The sequence below is a fragment of the Tasmannia lanceolata genome, unplaced genomic scaffold (assembly GCF_043159265.1).
Source record: "Tasmannia lanceolata isolate RefF3 unplaced genomic scaffold, GAP_Taslan_0.1 ptg000007l, whole genome shotgun sequence".
NCBI classification, from domain to species: Eukaryota; Viridiplantae; Streptophyta; class Magnoliopsida; order Canellales; family Winteraceae; genus Tasmannia; species Tasmannia lanceolata.
The window spans coordinates 11427707-11448126 of record NW_027518684.1 but is presented as its reverse complement, the minus strand read 5'-3'; the positions used below and the strand labels follow the sequence as shown (position 1 = coordinate 11448126).

The 20420-nt window shown below is 36.3% G+C and overlaps 1 protein-coding gene across 1 annotated transcript; it reads right to left on the bottom strand.

Annotated features, from left to right (window-relative positions):
- Window positions 1-3061: 3061 nt before the first annotated feature.
- On the bottom strand, window positions 3062-20170 carry LOC143881893 (uncharacterized). Its single transcript, XM_077385224.1, has 8 exons — window positions 17317-20170; window positions 16642-16768; window positions 16459-16541; window positions 11420-11661; window positions 8156-8242; window positions 5941-6040; window positions 4408-4606; window positions 3062-3898 (listed from the first exon to the last, which is right to left on the bottom strand). The coding sequence occupies exons 1-8, from the start codon at window positions 19831-19833 to the stop codon at window positions 3483-3485; spliced, it is 3771 nt and encodes a 1256-aa protein (XP_077241339.1). The 5' UTR covers window positions 19834-20170; the 3' UTR covers window positions 3062-3482.
- Between the last annotated feature and the right edge of the window lie 250 nt (window positions 20171-20420).

Below are 20420 nucleotides of genomic sequence, written 5' to 3'. Positions count from 1 at the left end.
CATCACCAGCTAATTTCATCAGTAGGGTGGGGTCCACCATTTTACTCATATTTTGATAGGATGGGTCCCACCAACTTCATGCATCGGGTGTGGTTCGCCCTTTTTAGCTCAGAACAGCCACTCTAGTGTATTTATGAATTATGACTACTCTTTTACACCAGAGGGGCTGTCCCGGGTAAAAAAAGAGGGTAAATATATGTTCTGATGGGGTGGGGCCCATTAGTTTACACCAATGCATAGCATGGGCCAAGAACGCTGATACATTTTAAACTTATAAAAAATCATAGTGTTTGACAGGGCAAAAATGCAGAATTTGAAAAGCTAAGCGAAGTTGGTTTTGTGAATTCTATTCTGCCTGATTTGTCCAGTAATTGAGAAATGAGAATCAAATCAATCCATTTTCATGGTAAGGCTTGTGGACCCGTGTATGAAATATGGACCCACGGTAGATTTTGACTTGTACTGATCTTTCAAGGAAAAATCCCCTACTACATCTTGCAATGATCTTTTTACAATTTGTTTCGCATTCAACCAGCTGGTTCCACATGCAATAATAACACTTGTTAGCTTATGAATCATTATATTTACATTTTCAGATTGCTAATTGTCAAGCTTCTCCTTACTATAAGGCTATGTTTGGCAACTCTGCAATTTTTTCCCAGGGAATGTTAGTTTAAGAAGTGGTTAGAGGGGTAAAAAGTGGCTAGAAAACAGGAATGAATGTGGAGAGAGTGAGAAGTGGCTAGAAAACATGGGAAAAAAAATCGTATTTTGAGTAGAGTTTTTTTCCTTGTTTTTCAGCCTCCTCTTGCCCTCCTCTCCCTCAATCCCTCTCATGTCTCCCCCTCCTACAACCCTCCCTCACCATTGGTAAGCTAATATTCAATGGTAAAAAAATTCATGGTTGCTAGACATGGCCTAACAATTTCATCTATGACACATGTATCAAATTCTTTAAAGAGACCAGCAAAGCTTGAAAGAATATGATTGTGTGATCGAAACCATAAGCATATCAAATTCTTTGGAGCCTGAGGAAGTTGACGTAACTGGATCTGAGACTGAGCACTCCACTTGCTGAAAATCTCATCTTGTTTTTCTTCTTATTTCGTAAAATAAGCAAGAATGTGGACTTTGGAAGTGGAACACGAACCGATTTCCAACCTTTTTTATTTTTTGCTTTCACACCAGAATCCTCTTTCTGATACTTATGGGGGAGTGATAAATCGACCCCGTATATCTTAAATCGACTCCCCATGTGTCTTTCTCTCTCCTCTGGGTTAGAGAGAGAAAGAGGAGAGAGAAAGACACATTGGGGTCAATTTAAGATATTTGGGAGTCGATTTATCACTGCCTTATTTATGTTACGAAAGAATACAAAAATGAAAAAAAGACTCTCTCTTTCTTTCGATATGATTAGGAAGGTGGCTGCGCTTCCTCCGGTCTCCTTACCGCCCTACTCGCAACACGGGCAGAACCAGAATCGCCCTTGTTTCAAAGAGAGGAGGACCGGGAAACATGACTCGATGAATTGGATGATTTTTACACTTTACATTAACGAATTTTGGAACTCATCAATATGAGATAGAATTGGATGTTGTGGTATGTAGAAGGAGAAGAGATCAGGCATAACATTGAATGAGAGAAATAGGGTAAACAATGTAATACTTGACATGCACATCATTCGCTATGTCAAGGGAACTACAGCTATGGCTGTTGTTCTAGCCCAAAGAAGCAAATTCATTAATATTCATGTATATTCAGATGCAGATTGACCAAGTGATGCTGATGATGGGTCAACTTCTAGTTTTTTTTTTCATGGTAAATGACCGTTCCAAATCTTGGACTAGTGAGAAATAAAGAATTGTTTCTGGATCAAGTGTAGGAAGAGAATTCTGTCAATGGCTCAACAAGAACAAAACTTATATGTGTAGAATGCTTGATGCAAGAGCTCGAAATAAAGTGAAGATGATATGTTCTTAATTTTACAACTGAATTTCAATCGAGCTGTCTCAGAATCTAGTTTTTCATGCAGAGACAAAGCACGTTGAGATTGGTCATCATTTTATTCAAGAAAAAGTTGATGGAGAATTGATTCCTGATTACTTCCTACTCATGATCAAGGTGCAGATATTTTTTATAGGGGTTGTTGGAGGTTGGTATCACTTTTTATGGGCAAAATATCTATGTTTTAAGTAACATTAGCTCAATTAGGGGTGTTAGAACTATCAATATTTGTATTTAATGAGATACATTTTGGAGTATACATTAGCTCAATTAGGTTGATTTCCCTCTCTTGATTCTCTTCATCTCTTTTCTTTTCTTTCAGTTTATTGAATGAGATACATTTTTTCTTTGTTTCAAGGAAGAAAAATTATCCTGACGGGAAGCGGAGGTTAGAACTATCATTATGCATTTTTGTAAGCCCAAAAGGGTATTTGAATCTTTCCATAGTATTTTGCTTGAATATTGTTTTAAATAGGTCTTTCGACCAATAGCTTTCATTGAATGAGATAGGACCAATATTTCTCTACCCTTACTAGGTTCTCTTCTTCTGTTTTTCAGTTTCAACGTATCTTAACAGTAACATACCCCACCACAAATGAAGCAAGATAAGAAAATAGAACTATACTTGTCCAATGGGAATGAGGCTTTGGCTTTGGGACATTAAATTAAACTAAGATAACTTAAATGTACAATCGTTTAAAATAAAATTAGGCTAATAAGTAAAGAGAGCCCAGCATCAGATGGAACAGACTCGTAGACTTTAAGTGAATTGAGAACGTACAGAGCATATCACTTGTGTAATTATAAATGTAGGATCAAAACATCCAAGATCAATATTGCATTACACTGAAAGGATATACTTATTGGTTCAAAAGTTCAAACAAAACAAATATACTCCAAAACTCAGAGTGACATTCTGCTAGGAAAGCTTGAGCTTCTTTCTATTTTAATTAAGTCTTTCAATATATGATATAGATAGCACACTCATATTTGAAATGTTTCAAACTTTTCATATGGATAGCACACTCATATTTGATACGGATACAACACTCATAAATACCCCAAAACTACTTCACAATCATATTTGAAATGTTTCAAACTCGCAGTTGCTTCAATTTGCCAATCATGATCTAAAATAAGGAATTCAAATGGACTATTCATGTGAACACACAAAGAGAGAATAGTGATGTTTGGAAAGGCGAAATATTAAGCTACCAGCCATGCTTTAGCTTCTGATACTAAGAATGCTATTAACAGGAAGGCTGCAGCACATAACATCAGAGTGGACACCCTTTGCTTCATCAGAACTTTATAACCATCCATGGATGCGACTATCTGCTTTGGAGATGGTTTTGGAGCCCACAGAGACATTAGCCAGAATGATATCAACCTATTGGAACCAGCAGGATCTAAACCCATGATTCTGTGGCAGCATTTCTAGATTCTTTTTTTGAAAGGTAGCATGTCTAGATTCTGAATTAGTGTAGTTTGGACTGGTAAAACTCAGGAACAGAAGCCCATGAAAATTTTGAATGGAGAGAGGATAACACATCAGTAGGAGAACTATCAAATTTGTTCTCTTTTGATGGCCCTAAAGTAGCATCCCATTTATGATAGACCAATTGAACATTTTGACCACCTGTAAGAGAACTTCCAACATCAATGTGACCCTCTGCAACTTTGTTCTCTTTTGACGGCCCTAAAGTAGCATCCCCGTCTTTATGATAGACCAATTGAACATGTTGACCACATGTAAGTGAACCTCCAAAATCAATGTGACCCTCTTCAAATTTGTTCTCTTTTGATGGCCCTAAAGCAACATCCCCGTATTTATGAAAGACCCATTCCACATCTTGACCACCTGTAAGAGAACCTCCAGAATCAATGTGACCCCCTGCAAATTTCGGTAGAATGTGAACTTTATGGATTTCCTTTCTTGAGGCTGGAAAGAACATCAACCTGCTTATTATATGCAATTGAAGCCATAGTTTTAAATTTCGTCCGAAATCTGAAATTTCAGCCGAAATATTTCGGTTTCGGTCCAAACCAAAACCGAAAGTACATTGAATCAGATTTTTACATGATTTCCCTGAAATTTCGCAGAAATCCAAAATTTCTACCGAAATGTTAAAGATTTCCACCAAGATTACCGAATTTTATACATTTCTGTGAAATTTAAAAAAAAAACAAATTTTTTGTCAAAATTGTATATGATTTCGGCCAAAATTTTCACCGAAACCAAATGGCCAAAACCAACACCGAAACTGACATTTAAAACCTTGATTGAATCATGAAAAAAGTTCACGACACAACATAGAAACGGTCCATGTTTCTGGAGAGTGAATATCAGAGACTAGATAAGTATAAGTCCATTCTTAGGAAACAGATAAGGCATATGTTTACCTCTGTCATCATTCTTTTCTGCATTGCATATGGACTTCTGTAGCATTGTTGTTTCTGCAAACACCACCAGGTTCAAATTTCTAATTTCTTCTATATCAGGTGAGTCCAGTGGTTTAAAGGAAAATGACGTCCTCCATGTGTCCAGCAACTCAGGGATTGCAGGAATGATGAGCTTCTCCACACATAACGAGGATAGCATCTGCTAAAGTAACTAAGTTAAACAAAAAAGCAGATTTTATTTAATAAATGAAATTAAATAAAAATATGTCAGTACCTCACGTTTGTTACTAAGATACCTTCCAATCCAAGCACAAACTTCTCTCTTTTATTATTGATGAGAATAGCATAAGGACTACCCCATTAGAGTCCTTTTTAGAACTCCAGTCGGGGTTGTTGCTAAAAAATGATGGAGAAATGCTATGCCGGATGAAATCCATATGCTAGTGTGAAATATGACAAGCCATTTTCCGAGATACAATTTGACTAGTGCCAGGTACAAGAAAAGGGTTGATTTCCCCAAAGAAGCCCAGTTAAAAAGTGGGACTTGGGTGAAAGAAAACAGTGCTGTAAGTATGGTACAAGACAAAGTTGAAGGTTGATGGGACCTGTGTGACTGTGTCAATACATTAACTCCCACCCTGTAACCTTTCTCCATACCCATGTATGGACCTCTATTTTTTTTTTAGCATTGTTGCTTCCCTGATTCTACATTTTGCCACTGGCCTCAAATAAGCCTCTAAGATTGGTTTGAAAAAGTTCAAGATGGAAATGTTAAATGCCAACTCTCAACAGAACTCTTTAGATGACCCTATGATTGATCATTATACTCCTTCAGGTATTGTCATTCTCGTAGCATACATTGAGAACCCATGAAACCATGATCCTTCAAAATGAGTAGTTCCCGACTCAACATGATATGATAAGGGTGTGGCATATGTGTCCGATAAAATACAACTGATCTGTATCCTCGTGTTCACCTTTTTTCCAGAATCAGGTGCCTGATCTTTTATGTATAGACAAAAGAAATTGACATTTGGAGCATAATTATTATTTATTGTTTTTATATTCCTTGTCATAAGGGAAACGAGGATCTAACATTCCTAAGTTGTAAATGCTTCTTTATTTATTTTATTTTCCTCATCATAAAGGAAATGAGAATCCTAAGCACCCTTAGTGATCCACCAGAGTACATCACAACAGAGGGTGTTTTATGAATTAGAGTACACATTGCATATGAGCTGTACATTATTTGTGCTAGTGCATGAACCTGTAAGTTAATGTTATTCTTTTCATTTAACCCAATTGGGATGAATGGTAAATTACAACAAACTATTTTCCCACCTTCCAATTTTATCATAACCATTGAAACTAAAGTTTCCAACATGCATAATAATGCTCATTTTTACTTAAAAAATAATTCACCTGCAAGGTGCAATAAATGAAAGAATATAGATAATAACTGGCATATTAGGAGATAAGAAATTATTGTAAGAATTTCATCTAGTAGAAACAGCCTCAACATAAGTTTCATACTTCTTCAATAGCCTTCATAAGGCGGCGGCACATGCCTTGTCGTCGATATAATGGTCGGGTTCCAATGAATGGCATTTCTGCTAAACGTGTCCCATGGAACCTACATGATATTACCAAGTAAAAAAAAACAATGAATGAGATAACCCAGGTAGTCAGCACCAATAAGCATTAAAGAAAACCGACAAGATCATTAAAATATTATATGCTTTAAAAGGTATGACCCATCTACATGATATTACCAAGTAAAAACATAATCAAATGAATGAGATAACCCAGCTAGTCAACACCGATAAGCATTAAAGAAAACCGACAAAATCATTACATTATTATATGCTTTAAAAGGCTTGCACCATCTAGAATTCTGATCGCAACGAACCAATCGTACCAAAAAAGTAATAGAAGGACTTTTGCAGGCTCACAATTGTATTTTTAATAAGAAGGGGCCCACTCAAGCAAATTTTAACCAAATTGGAAAGTCAACAGTGTCAATGAAGAAGCATATTTATATCAACAAAAAAACAGTGTCAAAGAAGAATTTTCAGACAATTGGTCTGATACCATGAAAGAACACAAAATCTTTTGGTTTGAATACCATACCCAGCTTGGGTGTGGGTGATTGTATTTGTCTACATTCCTGTGGTATTTAGAAAGACAAAACATGATATTTACAATGTATACAAATAAGGTGGCAAGAAGGAAATATGTTGTACAAGAAAAGAAAGTGATATAAATATAATGGTCGCCGTTGTCTTTGTTCAAGATGACAAAGATATAAGGCACCAAGAATTTCAAGGAGTCCTGGTGGTGTAATTGTGCAAAGACAGATGTGCAGTGGGCACATACAACAAGTTGAATGATCAAAAGGCCAAGCGATTCAGTGTTGAAAAGATTAGGAAGCAATGCTTATCGCATATGTAGAATCCAACATTAGAAAGGGAGAGTCAGTTCCTGGGCTATATATGTAGACCCCCCCCTCTTTCCCTTTGTAGACGTGTTTTAAAACCGGGGACGCTTGCGACCTAGAATCGAACAATATCTACACAGTGGCCGGGGTGTTACAAAATGGTATCAAAGCCGTACCTCCTCCAGTACGATGTGCCAACGAGGACGTTGGGCCCAAAGGGGGGTGGATTGTAGAATCCCACATCGGAAAGGGAGTCAGTTCCTGGGCTATATATGTAGACCCCCTCTTTCCCTTTGTAGACGTGTTTTAAAACCGGGGAGGGTTGCGACCTAGAACCGGACAATATCTACATAGTGGCCGAGGCGTTACAGAATCGATCTACCACCATAGACACAGACTTCAAACAACTTCAATTGGATGACTTGCACAATTACCGTGGCAGGGACTCATCGAACTCAAGGGTGAGCAGTTGGCTCTCCTCAACCAAGGAAGATTAATGCACACTGCTTGAGAGACTCGAATGTGCCAGAATTTCCAGCAAAGTCTACCGTACATTGGTCCAACAAATCCCAGGGACACATGAGAAAACAGGAAAAAAATGACCTCCCAACATGTATTTATTATAATTTATCCTAAATTTATTAAGTGATTTATGTGTACTTTAGCCATTCTCAAGTAATTACTTGCCGTTCTCAAGTAATTGCTTAAGGAAGGGTATTTTTTAGTTTTACAGATTGTTTAAAGAGATTTAATAGGTTGGGGAGGAGAAGTAAGTGGGGGTTGAGATAAAAATGTGATTACCTTTTTTTTAAGGTATAGAGAAGAGAATAAGAGAGGAAGACTAAGTTATGTGAAGTTTTATTGATGGAACTTAATTTCTTATTGATTCTCTGTTCTAGTTGCAATCTTTAACCTATTTTGGACCCTCTCTTTAGCTAGGTTAGGTTTCTTCAAGCCAAGACCTAGCCTTAATACCATGTAAAAATTATCAGTCTTCATTCATATGATTTAAGATGCGTGTGGAAAACGCCACAGACAGGAAGGGCCTTGAAATAATAAGGAAAGGCCTTGAAATGTCAAACAGTAACATAAAGACTAAACTTTCCCTTTGAAGCACAAAGACCATACAAATTATATTTCCAATTCTATGTGCCATTCAAACAGCCATAAAAACTTTCTGCAGCATCCAACCTAAGCCAACCACAGTGCCAAAACTTAATGGTGCGAGAGATTAAAGCAGTCCGAAAGGATTCAGCATTCAATGAACGATGTGTGAACTAAAGAAGTAAATATTTTAGTACAGATCCAAACCTTAATGTTGCCACTGCAATGATTTCTTCTCCCTTCTCCAGAATAATAGTATGAAACCTTTCATAATTTAGGCGTCTGAAATTCGATCTGGATTGATAAATTTGAAACAAAATGTTAGATACTGTACGTATACAATAACTAAGTTCTGAGCTCCTAGAAGAAGCAAGAGTACACTGTTTTAAAAATGTCTGCGTGATTGGTTGGAAATGCTTTTAGAAGGGTGGAAATATATACACTTTAAATTTGTAACCCCTGACTAAATTTAATCAGATAATCATGGCATATGAATCAAAGACTTTTACGATTAAGTTCCCAGACATGAAAAATAAAAACATCACCATCCACGAGCAATAACAATAAGTGATTTTAAAAATCGAAATATAACCAAAATGTAAGTAATCAGTTCATCCTCAAAGTACATACTACTTTTTTTGAAGGAAGTACATACTGATTGGTCATTCAAATTAAGAGAGATGTTTAATCCATCGGATCAAGTTTATAGGGGTCCTCTAAAACATACATTAATACTATATATAAAGTGAAGCCCCCTTCATATTTTTTTATTTTTTTTCGCGCGCGCGATTACTATCTCACGTCAAATTTAGTCAATAATTGTTTTCATAAACTAACACATACATAGTTGATAACTGCTAAACTTCCTCGTCATATTTTTGAAAAAAAAAAAACTCTTACCCATGCTTCTCCGTATAACCACTCAAACTCCCTCTTCTTCTCCAATATCACCCATTATTTTATATCTTTCTTCTCCTTCTAAAAATAATTCGGCAATTGTTAATTGAATGCGAATCATAAATTCTCTCTATAGTCATTTGTCATGAAGAAGGTATGTGTTATCTTTGTTCCTTTTTATTAAAAAATAACATTTTTTTCTTATATTTGTAGAGACATGTCACACTCTATTTGCAGAAACATCATTTCCATTGTTTATTCTTTTAGTTTTCTCCCTATTTCTCTCTCTCTTTCTTACAAAAATGTAAGAATGGTATTGTTATTTTTTGATAAAAATGAAATTTAATGAGATATTGCATAGACAACTCTCATACTAAATACAGAAATACTTATTTCCATTTTTTATGTTTTAGATGACACCTTTCATCTCTCCCTATCTCCCACATGAGCGGTCGATGGTAGGATCGGTATCGATCCTTATTGTTGGTCATTTTGAGATATTAGCAGATAGTGTCGGGCGATCTCACGCTACTGGGAAAACCTTTTCTTTACATCCATTTGGTTTATGCTAGAATTCGTCCCTCTATCTAACTAACTATAATGGAAGGATTACAATTGCAAAAAAATGAGGTGAAAAGAAGCCCACTTCTATCTGTCATGGCCTTATTTAAAATTTTTATTGAGTAGATTAAGAAAATTAAAATCTCCCCTAAAATATCTCCTGAGAACAAGCTCTCCCCCTTTCTCACATCACATCTCTCTCCCCTGAAAATTCTCTTTTCAACAGACAAATTAAAATCTTTCCTAAATATTTCTTAAGAACAAATTCTCCCCTTCTCTCACATCCCTCTCTTCCCCTGAAATTCTCTTCACGTTAATCTTTCCATCCATCCCTCTCATCATATTTATCTTTCCACCCCTCTCTTCTCCTAAACTTTCTCAACGCAAACCCTAAAAATTTTCTTGACTACCATCTCTTCACGTTTTCTCACACGCACATCATCACGTTTTTACTAACAGTTAATCATTTAATCATAAAAATAAAACATATTTCCAATATAAAATACGAGGCTATGATGTTTCCAACTTTGTGAGAATTAATTTAACTTTGTGAAAATTATTTTTTTATTACTGTAACCTGTCTTTCACTCATGTGATTTTATTTTTATTTGCAAGAATATTACTGAATAATAGCTAATCATTTAGTAGTTGTTCAAGCATTTGCGTGGACCTTTTAATAGAGGGAAAGCATGCAACTAAAGTGATCTAGGTGACAACCAACAAAGCACATGGTCACCAATTTAGCAGTGATTGTTATTGTTGTGCAAATGACTTGTATTCTGACATTATTCACTTATTCAGTACCCTAACAGACTAATGTGCATGACGCACATGCAGGTTTGCTTTTTTGAATTACGAGTCGTGAGATAATTTTCTTGATGTAGTGGCATTGATATATGACCACATATTAGGGTTACGAGTCGTGAGGTTTTCTTGGCTGAGTAGGAGTTTGTAAAACCTAAATCGAAATAGTGAAACTCTTCTCCCATGGACGTAGACACACCGCCAAACCATGTAAATCTTGTGTTCTTGATTGTGTGATTGTGTTTCTCGCATTTTTTTCTTAATGTTTGTTGCATATCGTGTTTGATCCTATTTGAGAAGGTATTTCTTGGTTTCTACAATTATAAACTTACAACTTTGTGGGGCATGGAAAAGTTACATTTGGTCACCTAACTTAATTTGGTTGGTTAACTAGATGAGAAGAAGATTCTATAAAAAGTTGGAAACTTTAAAGATACAAGAATTTCCCAAGGTTTTCAATAATGGAAGCAGTATGTAAAATGAAATAGCCGAACTTACAACTTTGCGGGGCATGGAGAAGTTGCATTTGGTCAACTAACTTAATTTGGTTGATGTTGGACTCGAAATTTTACAAAAAAAGGCATAGTAGTAAAATCCCCTAGTCCGGAAGTGTACGATACTACGATCCCTACCAAAAATAATAAAACCTCTTCTCGCAAGAGGGAAATTTGATCCCAATACAGTTTATGTGTGTGATTTCCCTTTTCATGCATGTCAAATTTGTTGCGAACAGTTGGTTGACTAGATGAGAAGAAAAAAAAATGGAAACTTAAAAGATACCAGAAGTTACTAAGGCTTTCAATAACGGAACCAGTTTGGAAAATGAAATAGCGGATCCCCAAGAGTTTGCAGTTTGCACACATGTACCCACATAGGTACATAAACATTTAAGTACGAAATCATCGGAAAGATACAAATTTTCTTAATGTAACCATTCAGTTGAATTTGAGACAAACATAAAATTATCACAATGTACCCATTTCGTTGAAGTTGGTATCAACATAAAATCTGGCAGATCTGATTCTACTAAGTTAAACTCGGGTGATAAATCATATGATGTTAAAGAATCCATCTTAATCAGTTCAGTGTTAAAATCGGGTCAGATAAATTTCAGGGGCCCAAGAATATGATGGAAGAAGTATTACCCTACGAGAATGAATGTTTAAACAATACATATAATTGGAATGAATAGGTAATGTTGAGACATACCCACAATTGTAAACCGCTTGAGATATCATATCCAAATCCGTCCTGGGATCCACCAAAGGATCGAAACACTCGTCCAAAACAAATAGAGCCAAGGAAAGTTTTACATTGCATTCCATGATAAAAGATAGCCTTCGTTCAAAGTTGATGCCCCGATGTCCATCAAGACGCCTTAGTAGAGTCCATGTAAAGCCACTTCCAATAGGGTTTGAAACACCAAGCATATCAGATAATCCTGTGGCTACCTATAATTTAATCATATGAAAGATATATCAATATGAAATATTATCATACTACAGCAAATCGACCATTGTAAGAAACAAATTATGTAATGCCTATCATCAAACAAACTACAGCTCCTCGAAAATTAACCTTTCATAGCATTCAATAGAATAATATATCTTGGTTGGGCTGGAAATTAATCTGAACAATAGTGAAGTTAACAAGAAAGTTAGCTTGACAAGCATAAAACCAAACAACGAGTTGTATATAGGTATTTAAAAGTAACAACTGAATTAAAGGAATCCAGGCAGGAACATGAACTTTGGGCATGAAAGATTTTATTATATTTGACATTGAGTACAAAAAAAAAACAAGTAAGAATGCAAGCTGATCGAGTAATATATACTATGAACGTGAGTCGACAGCAAGATGTGATACATTCGGTACCATTACAAATAAGATTTGTACATGGAAATAGTCCCTTAATTGACATTGAGATCCTCATGGCATTGCAAAGTACATAATAATGCAATTATTAAAATATTATGGATTGAAACCCTATATCCAAAAACTTTTAAAAAAATAAATTTCTTAAGGGTTTCAAACCTAACAGGAAGAACGACCAAATAGTAGCTGTAATACAAAATATCTGCAACACAACTCATAGGAAATGGAATTTTGTCGGTTGAATCAGATATCTGACACAGAGTTTAAAAACACTCAAAACATTGAAATTTTTTTAAACTATGCAGACAATAATTTCAAACAAATGCTGGATGATAGAAATAAATTCAAAGAGTAAATAAAATATTATAAAATCTAACCAACAAGACAACCTTATAAAATCAAAGCCATATTGATTTTAAAACTATAGGAGGCCATCAGAAATAAAGGGTTCATTAAATGAATAAGCAATAGTAGGAGATTGTTCTCACCCTAGTAGAGGTAGAGAAAGATTGTCATGGGAAGCACCTCTTGAGGGGTTGGATAAATCTGAAGTTAGATGGAAAGCCTGAGGCAGAGAAGTGCAGAGAGGAAAGAGAAGAAAAGCAGGCTAGGAGCAATTTATGACCATATGAGAAATGTTCTACACCCCCCACCCCGCTGGCCCCTCCTCCCCCCAACCCACGCACCCCAAAAAAATGCACAATGTAAGTGGAAGTGCGGGCAAGGAGATTCCATTTTGGCGATCAGTAGGCTTAAAAATGAGTCTAAACCACCTTGGAGGCTCATGTCTAGATTCAGGGAAATATAAGCAGTTGGACTCCAAGTGGAACGCAGTTCACACTGTGCAGAGAAGCAAATGAAAAGGCAGATAAGTTAGGAAAATGTGGAATTCGGTCAAATAAAATAGAAAGTTGATTGTACATTCCTGATGATGAATACAGTTTATTGTGATGCATTACCTATTTTGTGGGATTGAGTGGCGTCTCTTATTTAAGACAAGTAGATTTTTTAATATTTTTATTAATAAATATAACTAACTGCTGGAAAAAATAAATGACGAAAATGCAGTACAAACAATGGTCAGAACAAATGGGAGTCCTCACAAACAAGAAAGTTCCTTGGAGCAGATGATTAAATGTATGGAAAATTCCTCTTTTAATTGGGATGCAAACTCTCAATTAGAATCCATATAGACAAGAGATAGATGAAAGTATCCATTAACTTTCTTGGAGCAGATGATTAAATGTAGGAAAATTCCTCTTTTAATTGGTGACGCAAGCACTTTCTTCATGAAAATTTTCTAAAGGATTCATTAGCCAACCCCAACTAGTTTGGGACAAAGGCTTAGTTGAGTTGAGTTGAGTTGAGTAATTGGTGACGCAAGCACTCAATTATAATCCATAGACATGAGATAGATGAAAGTATCCATTTTGAATAAAATTTATGAATGTGTCAAAGAACATAGCATTCCAAGGCTCCAAGGAATAACAGTCCTACATCCCATTGAAGGGCACCCAAGGAGTCAGCTTAAGAATATCTGCAACCAAATTTGGTCAGAGTTCAGCACTAACTTCTCTTTCAACTGGAAGTGATTCATATATATAAGTATGTGTGTGTGTGTGTGTGTGTGTGTGTGTGTGTATGAGCATGCATTTGCTGCGCTTAAGCACAGAAATAGCGTGGGGCCACATTTTGGGTGGGATCCAAAGCATTCATTTGATGGGCCCTTTCATGGGTAGGGTGTCCACCAAAAATTAGCTCCATTGGATCACCTTAGGGTGTCCATTTGTGGGGCCAAAAATGGACAGATTTGTGGACAAACAGTATCTGTCCATTTTTGGCCCCACAAATAGACACCCATTGGTGATCGAATGGAGCTGTTTTTTGGTAGGCCCCCCATCCATGATGGGGCCTTCCAAATGAATGCTTAGGATCACCCCCCCCAATGTCCCCACCCCTAGCTGCGCTCGAGAGCAGCAACCCTTCTCTCTCTCTCTCTCTCTCTCTCTCTCTCTCTCTCTCTCTCTCTCTTTCTATATATATATATGTATATGTATGTGTATATATGTATATGTACGTGTATATATGTATGTATGTATATACACATACATATACATATATATATATATTATATGTATGTGTATATATGTATGTATGTATGTATGTATATGTATGTGTATATATATATATATATATTATATGTATGTGTATATATGTATGTATGTATATGTATGTGTACATACATATATACACATACATATACATATACATATATATATATATATATATATATATATATGTATGTGTGTGTGTATATACAGGGAAATGATATCAGCGCCAGAGTGTTTTGATAAACATGTGCTCCACTTGTCTGTCGTGTAGTATTTAAATAGATGTCAGAGGATATTACGGTTCTAAAAAAGCTCTTTAAATAGTACACGACAGACAAGTGGAGTGCATGTTTATCAAAACACTTTGGCGCAGATATCATTTCCCTATATATATTGAATAGTAAATGATTCATATATAAGTACTTAAAAAAGGTTGCATAGACATCCTAAACAATGAAAAGATGTCCTATGACTAAGAAAACTCAATAGAACTAGTAGAACATATTTAACATTGAGCTCATACTGCCAGATTTGCAAGGCCAGATCATCCAAATGCAAGAAATCTACCCCCCCCCCCCCCCCCCCCCCCGCCCAAAACCCTGAACCTACTGGGAAAAAACCCAAAATCCTCTCTTTAACCTACCAGAAAGCTCCGAAATCCCCTATTCAAACCTACCAAAACAGCCTATTTAATTCATGGAAGACACACCTCATACTGCTCGAGATTGTTTACCCGTGAGAAGCGCAGTTCATTAGATTTTAAGAGAAATGTGGAGGTTTAGTTGAAACAGACCATAGTGGATGTTGGTTACTGTTGGACCCCATCTGACCTGCTATCTTAAAACAGTATTTAAAACATTGATCAGTTGCAGATTTCTTACAGCCTAGTCATAATATTACTGCCCCTTAACTCGGCTAACTAGGCATGGGAAGCCCATTTCAGCACACATAAAACAATTACAAGTTTATAGATCTCCTTGTATCCTTTAGTTTGTACCAACCCAAAAGGAGCATTCTGTGTTAACTTCCTGTCCAATATCCCCATTAGAATGTTTGACATCAAGTTGGACCAACTCCTAAACTTTTATAGAACCAATGAAAAATCTCCTTCGTAATGGACACAAGATTTTCTTACTGTTCTCAAACCCTTACTTCCACTCTTTACTCCTAGGGTCTCAAGCAGGCTTGTACCTTTATTAGAAGCTGCATAAATAATCATTTAGAAAAATGAATGGCAAATAATACCTCATTTTATTCCATAATTATTTCACAGCTCTCAATTATATAGCAAGAAAGAAATTAAATGTTTCCACTTTATACTATAATATTCAATAATCCTACAAAACTTCCAATGCAATATAATGAGACAAAACGCGGCAAGACAAAGACAAAACAAGTCATGATAAGGGCAAACCAAGGCCAAGTACGCTCCATTTATGATCCTAAAGTCATATTCTCCGAGCACCATAATCCCTCCTTCATCTATGGAGATTGAGGTCCTTCCATTCACATTCTACAGCATTCACAATAAATTACTTGAATTAAGTGTTTTCTAATCTTATTGTATAGCAGTGCTGTTTAAACTTCCCAGAGGTCAGAGATTCAATCCCAGCTTACCTAACAAAAAAAATATTAGTTTGTGCTTTGTCTCTGCTAAAATGATTACATACACATCTAAAATCTTTCATAAATTTATCCTCTATTTCTCATATGATAAACCAAAGATATTTCAGGACTGCCAGCTTCTTCTTCTTTAAATAGCAGCATAATTTAATCTCTGGACATTGTTTCATCAGCTTTCCTGACCTTTATCCAAGATGTGCCATCAGATTTTAGGTAAGAGTGGATGCCATTTATCCATATCCTGGGATTTGATACACAGTTAGTTTTTTGTCACAATCGGGCAGAAGCTGACAAATGATGTACAAATCCGTGCCAAGTAGTTGATAATATTGTGACCAGATCACAACCAAATGTTCAGATGCATAATTTGTCAGTATTTATCAACATTTTCCCCCATTTCTAGAAGATAAAAGCCAGCCGATGAAATTAGATTAGTAAAATCTTAACCCGCCATGCATAGAATACTAGTTTACGCATCCTTCATTTTGATGCAGCCAATAGCAAAACCAAAGCATGACAAGGGACTAGCTCACGTGTAGGTCTACCACAGAAAATAATAAAATCATATCCAAGAGCTACACAACTACATAAAAAAGGTATCTCCATAATCACCCACATAAGATATAAACAAAGGTTCACCTTCTCACAGTTTTCCCCACAAAAAGATGATGATAATGACCCAATGTTGCGCATGTCATGTCCCCAAGAGCACTCCCTATGATCTGCAGGAGATTAATATAATGAAGTAAATTTCATGGTGAAATTAAACAATAGGTGAGCTCAAGCCCACAATTAACAGACCAGGCATTGATGTTTACTCACATCTGCGGCCACATTGATTACATGCAAGCAAGATAAAAGTCTCAATGGTTTTACATCGTTCAAGCTCAGCCACCTTACAGAATTCACATCTACAATGTGGGCAATACCAACTGCCTTTTGGAAGGGCCTGAAACAGGTCATAAATTCACATAGCATGAAATAGGTAGAACTTAAATGGCAAGTAAATATAGATAAACATACACACTAGTAAACAAAAATCATTCTGAATACTCAATAATACAAATAGTTGCCGTTTTTTTTTAATTTGAAATAAGAATCATGAGAAAAAATAGCAGTCTTTGGAAGTGAATAGGACATTAATAATGTAGTGACCATTTTCTAGAAACAGTATATGAATGATCTCATCAAATGATTATCAATATGAAAAATATTGACAGAAAGGTTCCCAACTAGTTAAAAACTTAAAATACTTAAAGCCTCATTTTGAACACACATAAAATAAAGAAAAGAATAGACTACATCAAAATCCTTACTATTCTTCCCTATCTTCTTCTTTTCTATGCTGGGGCAAGCAAGTAATATGCAATAAATGTGTAATTATATAAGAGATAGTGAAAACCTATACAGTCATCTCCATGTAGGAATATGGGTAGCATACGTCCATGGAATTTATGAAACGAAAAAGAATAAATCAGAAGGGTAAAGGAGCAAAACCTTGAGCTTCACACAATCCTGATGAAAAGTTGAAGGACAACTATCACAGATTATCAAGTCCCCACCATCGGCACAAACTCCACACTTATCATCAGTAGGATCTAGATCGTCAACACCCACTATCCGGAGACCAATATTCCTCAGTTTTTTTTCTTTCTCCCACAGCTCTCTCAGGCACTGTGTCAACGACTTACCAGAAACAAGGCAAGTGTTATCCCAATGTTGCTGAAGATTACTGCCAGCATGGGCTTCAAATTCTAACAATGTCACTACTTTCTGGCAGCAGTTACATTGAATTCCTGCTCGGGTAACCCATCCGGTCAATGGACCTCCCCGACCGTTTGTTTTCTTATACACAATTTTTTCATTATCAGTTAACATACCACTATCTATCAGCCAAGATAGTAGGCTAACTTTTTTTCCAGGTGATATCTTTTCTTCACAATCTTCTTTCGTTGTTCTCCTGGCCATAAGACCACACCCACCATTCCTCTTTTTCTTCTTTTTTCCACTTGAATTTCCACAGCCAACAGACTTCCTTTTTCTTGTAGATGAAGAAGAGCATTTGTTATGGACCTGAGCTTTCGTTCCAATTTTCTTTGGCGATGGAGAGCATTTCTCAGAGACACGAGTCATCACTCCACTTTTCTTTAACCTACTCCTTAACTGTCTCTGACTGCTCACATTTTGGCAATCAATTTTCTTTCTGGTTCTTTGCTTCGTCAATTTCTTACCCAGTGTGGGTATTCTACTTTCTGTATTCTCAACTCCCAAAGTGGCAGTCCCTGGCTCTTCGATGTCCTTCGTCACTCCATTGACTACCCATTTAGATGAATTTAGAAAACAATCATCAGAAGCATTTTTCACATCCAACTCACTATCTACAGGAACATGTTTGTCACTAATACGCGGAGATCTCCGAACTCCACGCAATTCAACATTACGGAGCGTATTGCTGTTACTGTTTTGAACATTCTGTACATCCATCATTCGGCAGAAATCTGAACTGTTGGTTTGATTACTCAAGCTTTCGCTACCAGTTGCCTTTTCATCTACCATGCAAGATGGCACCGCCTTATCTACATCCTCAGATCCCATAGGTTGTGAGGTCTCCCTGAGAACACATTTAGATAATTCTAAACAATCATCATCAGACCCCTTTTCAATATCTAACTCACCTCCAAGCAATTTACCATCATGCATATTAATCTCACTGTTTTGATCAATATGTAAATTTGCCATTTGACCGCAGTCTGAAGTTCCATCCTGAATACTCAAACATTCATCATTAGTACCAGGTTTTGCCTTCTCATCTACCTTGGTAGACGCCACCATCTCGTGTACTTTTCTGGATCCCATTTCTTCTTCCGGTAATGAGGATTCCATGGGAAAAAATATAGAAGAATCAAGACAATTTTCATAAGCCTCCATTTCTAAATCCGACTCGCTATCAACAGGAACATGTTTCCCGTTAATACGAGCAGACCTCCTAAGTCCAATCAACTTGTGATCATGGTCTATATCAATGTTGCCGTTGGGAACATGTTTCCCGTTAATACGAGCAGACCTCCTACGTCCAAGCAACTCGCGATCTTGGTCCATATCAATGTTGCTGTTTCTATCAATATTTAGACCTTCAGTTCTACCGCAATCTGAATTTCCTGTTTCATTACCCACGTATCCATCGTTAGTACAGAACTTTGCCTTGTCATTCGCCGTGAAAGATGGCACTATCTTGTTCACTTCACTAGATCCCATATGTACTGGAACTAATGTAGAATTCTTGGGAAATTCTTTGTCTACCTCCTGATTCTTTAGTACCATATCTTTCTCCATTGGTACGACCGGATTTCTAGTCCTTTTCCTAATACTTCTCTTTCTCTTTCGACAGAATTTGAAAGAACTCCAACTAGATAAAGAATCACTTTTAAACCCTACATTGCCAAGTGATGAAGATGAACCACATTCCTTATACCTGGCCTTCGAAGCAGACCGCGAAAACTCCTCTACAGCTTGTGGAAGAGACTCATAAGAATTACCTAAAACATTTTCAGTTCCTAATTGTGGAACATCCACCCCATCGCCTTCCTCTGTTATGGTTTCTAGGGTTCTCCTCCCATTCTGATTCTGCATTGTCCCCAAACTTTTTGATACATTCTGTTCCCTTTGCTCTGAAGAACAACTGGTATCCCCCCTCTCTAATATGATTTTACCCTTATTTCTTTCACTTCTTTCAAGATGCTGCTCAACATTGCTGCTGCTATTGTTTATGTTTCGATCACTTTTACTAAATTCTTTCACACCAATGTTCGCATTTGAAGTATTTCCAATGACAACATTTCCCTGAAGAGAATCCGCCAATTTTGATTCTCTCAACAAATCACATCCAAACAGCATAAATCTCCTTTCTTTTTCACCAATCTGTTTCTTCTCCATCGTTAACTGCTTCATACTTTGGCCAAACCCTAAAGAATAGCCAAAGGATTCAACAAAACCAATCCTTCGGTTAGAAAACATTCCCAAAACAGCAAAAAAAAAAAAAAAAAAAATTATTAGAATGAACAGATAACTACAATTTACAGTCCCCCCCAAACAAAACAATCAAATCTCCATTGAAAGAGAAATCATAGAATGATTTGATTTTGGAAAATATAAAAACAAAAATAAATGCAGTGATTTGAAGCTTCTCCCTTACACCGAATCTTGCAGGTAAAGAAATAGTGAGATTTGATTTTCGGAAAAAATAAAAAAATCAAATAAATGCAGTGGGAAGATTTTCTCTGCGAGAAAAAAAACTGGAGATTTGGTTTTCGAAAACAGAAAAAATAAATGTAGTAAGAAGATGAAAAATGAAAGGAAGTTTCCATTTTTCGTCCCTTGTTTTTTAAAGAAAGGACACAGAGAAAGAGGACTGTGAGTCTAAAATGCAGGGACTCATTTTATACTTGGAAGCTGATATCCGCACGACCCTATTTTGATAATGGCAATACTCTCTTTGTTTTTTGATCGGATGGTTAGGATTATTTGTTTGACGAATACATAGTGGGCCCCACGTGAATACCAAATCAAGAACAACTTTTAGCCTTTAAGGATCGATGGTGTAA

Bases quoted from the DNA above. Each gene is read 5' to 3' on its own strand.
- LOC143881893 (XM_077385224.1), bottom strand. From the start codon at position 19,833: ATGTTTTCTAACCGAAGGATTGGTTTTGTTGAATCCTTTGGCTATTCT. The intron at 11,662-16,458 runs GTGAACCTTTGT...ATTAAATTATAG, and splicing joins GTGGGGAAAACTGTGAGAAG to GTAGCCACAGGATTATCTGA. The intron at 3,899-4,407 runs GTAAACATATGC...CGAAATTTGCAG, and splicing joins AGAAAAGAATGATGACAGAG to GGGGTCACATTGATTCTGGA.